The sequence below is a fragment of the Borostomias antarcticus genome, assembly GCF_949987555.1.
Source record: "Borostomias antarcticus genome assembly, chromosome: 12".
NCBI lineage: Eukaryota > Metazoa > Chordata > Actinopteri > Stomiiformes > Stomiidae > Borostomias > Borostomias antarcticus.
This window is the reverse complement of record NC_140245.1, coordinates 5799192-5806298: the sequence shown is the minus strand read 5'-3', so window position 1 is coordinate 5806298 and position 7107 is coordinate 5799192. Positions and strand designations below refer to the sequence as shown.

General features: G+C 46.2%; 1 protein-coding gene across 1 annotated transcript in view; it reads right to left on the bottom strand.

Moving 5' to 3' along the window:
* Positions 1–6117, bottom strand: part of kcnn1a (potassium intermediate/small conductance calcium-activated channel, subfamily N, member 1a) — a gene marked incomplete at both ends in the record, with an annotated part of 41781 nt that extends 35664 nt beyond the window's left edge. The window contains one exon of the mRNA XM_084446619.1: positions 4948–6117. Coding sequence (XP_084302745.1) covers positions 4948–6117 — 1170 coding nt within the window. The remainder of the gene's footprint in view (positions 1–4947) is intronic.
* Positions 6118–7107: the final 990 nt, after the last annotated feature.

Genomic DNA, 7107 nt, shown 5'->3' with positions numbered 1-7107 from the left:
GGCTGTCAGAAGCAGTGGAGGCTGTATGAGGCTGTGTTAGTCCGGGTGAGGGTGAACATCCTGCTGTGCCCGGGGCAGTGGAGGAAACCCCCAGCTCTCTTTGTGCTTAACTGGACCGGAAGTAATTTAATACACCTCTACTTGTGCAAAGCTACCCAGACGAAACACAGAGCCTTCCCCCCTGATAGACCCGGACCTGCTGCAGCAGCCCAGTGTGTGTGTGTGTGTGTGTGTGTGTGTGTGTTGGGTCTGTGTAGGTGTGTGTGTGGGTGTCCACAGTGTGTACAGAACAAAACAGGCAAATGTATAATGTTATATATATTGGCGCCTCGAAGGGAATCGTTGTACCTTCATTCACATGGTTGTCGCCACTCAAATTGGCTATACAATATCGGGTTTTGTTCTCCATAGCAACAAACATGGAAACATCTATTTCGGTGTTGCACTTAATGCAGAGGACAAAAACCTGTGCAAACGTGGCAATCAATTATTTAACCTCCTTTTTGGTCATATATACTTCCTGCCGGTCACTGGCCATACTTGCCGCCTGCTTGTACAGTAGCTGGGTGGGGTGACCTTTAACCTCAGCAGCCTTTCCCACTCACTTGTACAGTAGCTGGGTGGGGTGACCTTTAACCTCAGCAGCCTTTCCCGCTGACCTCCAACACAATAACCAGTGTTATCAGAGCCTGCGTCCAGGATGTAGTGCAGGGAGCTGATGTGGGATCTTAGGACGTGTGTTTTCTTTCTAGGTGTTGGCTAGCCTGGTCCCAGACCAGAGGAAACAACAGTACTGAGGCCTTGTCAGAGAAACAAAGAGTCCGAGCCGGTCTGCTGATGACCGATAGGGAAAGTTAGATCAACAACCTTCCTGGCAACATAGCTGCTAAGCAGGGCAACAAAGGAGGGCTGTGGACTGGGTAGGCACCGGCTCTCACGACCACTTTGACCACAGTCTATCCACACGCAACCGCTATAACCACAGTGTAACCTCACGCAACCGCCGTCTAAATATACACAGCCACGGACTAACCTCCCAGCAGCGCTACGACCACAGCGTAACCGCATAGCCGACGCAAACGCAGCACGTGCGCCGCCACGATGGGAAGAGGAGATGACTGCGCTCCTTTTCAGAATCATATGGCACAGAATGCCGGTGTGAGACGTTTGAGAATGACATTCTGTTCTTTGATGGGACGAGAGAGAGAAAGCCCTGCGTTTGGGTTCAGCACTGAGGTTAGCTCGCCCTAACCCGTGTTGATGGGACAGCCCTGCATTCGTCCTGTCACTGCATGATGGGACAGACAGACAGACAGAGCGCTGCATTGATATGACAACGTGCATGTTGTCAACGTGCACGAATCCCTCAAGTAAGATCATAAGCACAACGATCCAATAATAGAAATCATCTCATCTCAACATTTATTGCTTTAACCGTAATTTGTTGTCACATCTATTTATGAAAGCCATTGAATTAGGCTGATGTCATGCTGCTATGACTTTCCATCCTGCGGCTGAGGTGTAGCCTTGGCTACGCACATCAAATGATCGCTCCAGGTGGAGGGTAGGTTATAGAAAAGAACAAGTATGAATGGAAAGTGGACTGAGACCCCATCAGAGCTGGTGGACCGGAAAGAGATCTGAGTCCTCTTTCAAGGGAAGGGTGAATGCAGTTCTCTCTGCAATGTCAGTCAGTCGGTTGGTGGCCTATAGTTCAGGTGATATATGACAGTAATTCAGGTAATATATGACCGTAGCCCACGTGATATATGATAGATGACAGTAGTGTGGTGGCCAAGCCCAGGTGATATATGCCATACTGACCCCTCGCAGCTTATAGAGGTAATCATGACTATGTTCAACTACAGTTTGATAGAGGCCACGCGAAGGCTTTACAGTAATAGCTCCCCCCCCCATGGATTTCTCCATCCATCCATCCATCCATCCATCCAACCACACTCCGTGCTGACCTAGCTGACACCTCCTGCCTCTAGAGGAGTTCTGGCAGGCAGAAGCAGTAGATGCCAGGTGGTGTGATGACCACACACAGGGACATGTCCAGACATACAGTAAGCGGACAAAATGAAAGAGTACTTACACGAGCATCACAATGGGACCAGCGAGGGACCTTTCAAAGCACAATGTTATTGAGTCTGGACACAATATCACACTACCGTCAACACACAAGGGCTATAGAGTTTCGGGGTGTGTGGCAGGATACTGTAACTGTAGACACTTTATCAGTCTGAGCTGTCACAGTTGTTTTATGGGAATGCTAATGGGTCGGGCAAGATCATTAAGGACAAGTCAATAAGATGCAGCCTGAATGCTACCATAACCATGTCTGCTGGTATAACCTTTAAGGTACCTTAGATTTTAGGCCAATAATCTCATGACATCCACCCGTCAATCAACGCTATCCTTCTATCGAATCTGTCTAAAGTTCTTAAAACCCGTCCACTTGTCAATGTTCCAATCAAATTCCTCTAAACATTATGTCCCACCCTCACAGCTTGTTTGCGTCAGAAATACGTCAAACTCCGGAAGTTAGGTGATCAAACATCCGTTTCTGTGCGACTTTAACCCTAGTCAAATTCCTAGTATGTGTGAACCATATACATGGCATTAAACAGATCTTGAGTCTTGAGTCATATAACATGGTTATAGACTAGAAGAGCTCTGGTCGTGGTTATAGACTATATATGTCATATAACATGGTTATAGACTAGAAGATCTCTGGTCGTGGTTATAGACTATATATGTCATATAACATGGTTATAGACTAGAAGATCTCTGGTCGTGGTTATAGACTATATATGTCATATAACATGGTTATAGACTAGAAGATCTCTGGTCGTGGTTATAGACTATATATGTCATATAACATGGTTATAGACTAGAAGATCTCTGGTCGTGGTTATAGACTATATATGTCATATAACATGGTTATAGACTAGAAGATCTCTGGTCATGGTTATAGACTATATATGTTATATAACATGGTTATAGACTAGAAGATCTCTGGTCGTGGTTATAGACTATAATACAGTATGTCATATAACATGATTATAGAATAGAAGATCTCTGGTCGTGGTTATAGACTATAATACAGTATGTCATATAACATGGTTATAGAATAGAAGATCTCTGGTCATGGTTATGGACTATATATGTCATATAACATGGTTATAGACTAGAAGATCTCTGGTCGTGGTTATAGACTATATATGTCATATAACATGGTTATAGACTAGAAGAGCTCTGGTCGTGGTTATAGACTATATATGTCATATAACATGGTTATAGACTAGAAGATCTCTGGTCGTAGTTATAGACTATATATGTCATATAACATTGTTATAGAATAGAAGATCTCTGGTCGTGGTTATAGACTATATATGTCATATTACATGGTTATAGAATAGAAGATCTCTGGTCGTGGTTATAGACTATATACAGTATGTCATATAACATGGTTATAGAATAGAAGATCTCTGGTCGTGGTTATAGACTATATATGTCATATTACATGGTTATAGAATAGAAGATCTCTGGTCGTGGTTATAGACTATATATGTCATATAACATGGTTATAGACTATAAGATCTCTGGTCGTGGTTATAGACTATATATGTCATATAACTTGGTTATAGAATATAAGATCTCTGGTCATGATTATAGACTATATACAGTATGTCATATCAATATCAATATTATTTATTTAACCGGGTAAAAAACGAATTGGGATTAAAATCTATTTTCCAAGAGCGACCTGGCCAAGAGGGCATCATAAAAACATTGTTACAACAATACACACAAACAGTACATACAGAATACAACAATACACACGAACAGTGCATATAGAATACAACAATACACACAAACAGTGCATATAATACAACAGTCACGCAAAGAGGAAATTAGGCCAAGAGAACTATTTTCTCTGCCTTTTAAATTTGACTTAAACTCCCCCAAAGTAATCAGTTCGGATAGTTTCAGGCATTCCAGGAAGAGGGGACAACAAATTTGAAAGCTTTTTTTTTACCCAATTCAGTTTTAACATAGAGACTAGAAGAGCTCTGGTCGTGGTTATAGATTATATATGCTTGTATTATATAATATGCAGGTTATAGACTAGAAAAGCATTGATCTAACTGCTGAATTCTTAACTTGTTATCCTGTGACAAACTGAGAACAACATTATGGACTGTTAATGGTTTCAGATAAAGAATGGATGGATGCTTTAAAATTAAATGATTTATGTCAGAGGCATCGAATCGAATTAGTTTATCAGAATTGACTGTGTCATGGACTTGCTCTTGCCAACACTAACATGTACATCCAGAGCACTGAAGCCAATGAGAGACCGGGCTATGGTGACATGCAATGCTTTAACACTACAGATTTTAACCATAGCTGTGGCATGAGGCCAAGACGTGTTCCACAGACCACAGACGCCGCTGATGCCACGGGGACCCGGGGGCACAGAGCGTTGGCAGAATAAACGATAACAGATTTGTTTTTCCAAAAACACATAAGACTACTCCTGTTACTGCAACATGGCACAGGAGTGTGTGTGTGTGCGTGTGTGCGTGTGTGTGTGTGTGTGTGTGTGAGAGAGAGAGAGAGAGAGAGAGAGAGAGAGGGAGAGAGCGCGCGTTCGTGCGTGGGTGTGCGAGTCACAGGTTACATTCATGTTTTTAGAAGAAGAAGCAGAAGCAGAGGCTGTTCTATGCTAGAACATATGCTACCTGCGAAACTGCGTGCGCAAACACATTCGGAGTACAGAGAAATGGCCATGGACACGGAGAACCCACACACATAGCGCTGTTATATCAAAACCATGTGACAGGCGTGGTCATTATAGAACGGTGATGTTATAATGCCATTTTGGTCCAAGTTATCAGACCCTAATTATTCCCATCCCCTCGTGCATAAACAGATTACCTTATGATGGTCGATGCGTATCCTCTCTTCGCCTTTGTGCGGGCTCTCTGGCCACAGGTGATAACTGGAGCCGTAGTTGGGACTGCTGCCGCTGCTGCAAGTCGCAGACGAGTTCCCCGCGTATGCCCTCGTCTTCACACGGGGATCGGCAGTTTGGGGCTGACTCGTCCTCCCCGGCTTATTGCGCTCTTGTTGGTCACAGTGCTGCTCACGCTGGGGACATAGCCCCAGTGCGTCTTGCTGCTGCTGCTGTTGTTGCTGTTGCCGTTGCTGTTGCAGCAGTGGAGCCTGGTTGTTTCTACATAGCTCTCCGGGGCCGCTGGCGCAGGAGTTGATAGGCAAGCTGCTCCCCACCAGTAGCTGTTGCTGAGCTCGTAACTGGGGGAGCTGTTGCTGCTGCAGCGGGTCCAGAGTCTGGGACTCGAATGTTCTGAGATTAGCCTCGGTTGACTCACATGCATTTATAGCGCGCCCTTTCTGCCAGTTAGCTGGTATTGCTTCAGGGGAGGGGTCCCTGTGTTGAGGTCTTAAATGACTGTGTTGCTGCAACAGCTGCCTCTGATCGCGGTGCCCTCCTCCTCCTCCTCCTCCCCTGCAGCGTTCCACGATGCTCGCCTGATGGTAATTGGCACTCCTTTGGAAATTATCCCCGCGGTTAGATTCCTGCAAAAACAGCAGAGAGGAGGACGACGTCGGAGGCAACGATGGGGAGGGCTGCGGTGGGAGGGCGGCGAGGGGCTGGCGCTGGAGAGAAACTCTCGCGTCCTCGGAAAAACTGCAGTGGCAGCTCTGAAAAACAGGCTCCTCCGACTGCGGCGGCTGCGAGCCGGCTGCGGCCCAAAGGTTCTGTTGCCGGCGCGCGGGCTGCCCGGCGGGATCGCCGCCGTGGTGTGAAGGTCGCTGGGCGATGTCGTAGCTGGTCAGAGGCAGGGGGTCGCTGTGCTGCGGCTGACAAGCATGAATACCTCTCCGAGACGGCTGGCTCACACAAGGCAGCTCCTGGTGGCTCTGGCGGTGTGCGGCGGTGTTCGAGCGTTCTCGGTGAGACGAGGGTGGGGGCGGCAGACTGAAGACTGGGGCGACTGGGTTTGGGTCTCGGCTCTGCGCGCTACCTCGCTCTTCGTCGAGTATATGGTGCTGATGGACAGCTCCCGCGTATCGATGCCGCATCCCCCTAATAGCCGCGTCTTGCTGTGGTTGCTCCTTTGCCTTGTAGAGCTCCGACACCTGCTCATCGCGATCAGTGCCGGCAGAACACAGTCTTGTATCATTGGCAGGTTTGGGCAGGACCTGCCTTAAAACGTCACTGTATGGCCAAAACAGCGCCTTCGTAAGAGCATGGGGCCATATGCATAGTTAACGCGAAGTGTATAAACCTAAACCTAACAGTCTGAGTGATTACAAAAGAGGCTTCAATGTCTTTAACATCTGTCGCCTATAATTGGCCAATAAGTTTAAACCTCGAAATCTCATATCCTTGTCGCACCATATCACCATGCATTAGCCGACTTTCACTGTTCTGCCACTTGAAACCGGCCACAATAAACTTCATACATAAATACAGATAGGCCTATGCCGTCTGTCAAGGTTTTGGGAGGGTTAAGGACAAGGATACGAGCTAAAAACCCTGTTATAATAAACCTAAATGTTCATCATTGGAACCGTCCTATTGGACAAACATTTTAGAAGATTACGATAGACTTTCATATTCATGTCTACACAGCACACAACACTAGGTGTAATAATCGTCACCAAACGCACAGGCACTATCTTGTATTGCTTGAGACTTGCAGGTCAGTCTTTAATATTTAATCAAGTAGTCATGGTTTTGTATTACCAGGTAGAAAATTTCTACAAGATCAGTTGCATGCTGTAGGAGTCGGCCACAATGTGCAAAGCCTAACCTATTGTCACTAAAACGCTGTTTGCTCTCACAAGATCGAAATACGGCCCTGGTGTTTTCAAATGTTGTATCGATACCACCACGCGGCAAACTGCTAGAGTGAGAGAGAGAGAGAGAGAGAGAGAGACAGACAGACTGACAGACAGAGACAAAAAGAGAACGAGAGAGGAGGGGGGAGCTCTCCATGGTGCTGAAAGAGTTAGCAAGCGCATGTCAAGAATGGACAGTGTCTACTGCTGAAGGACACGGGGAGAGGG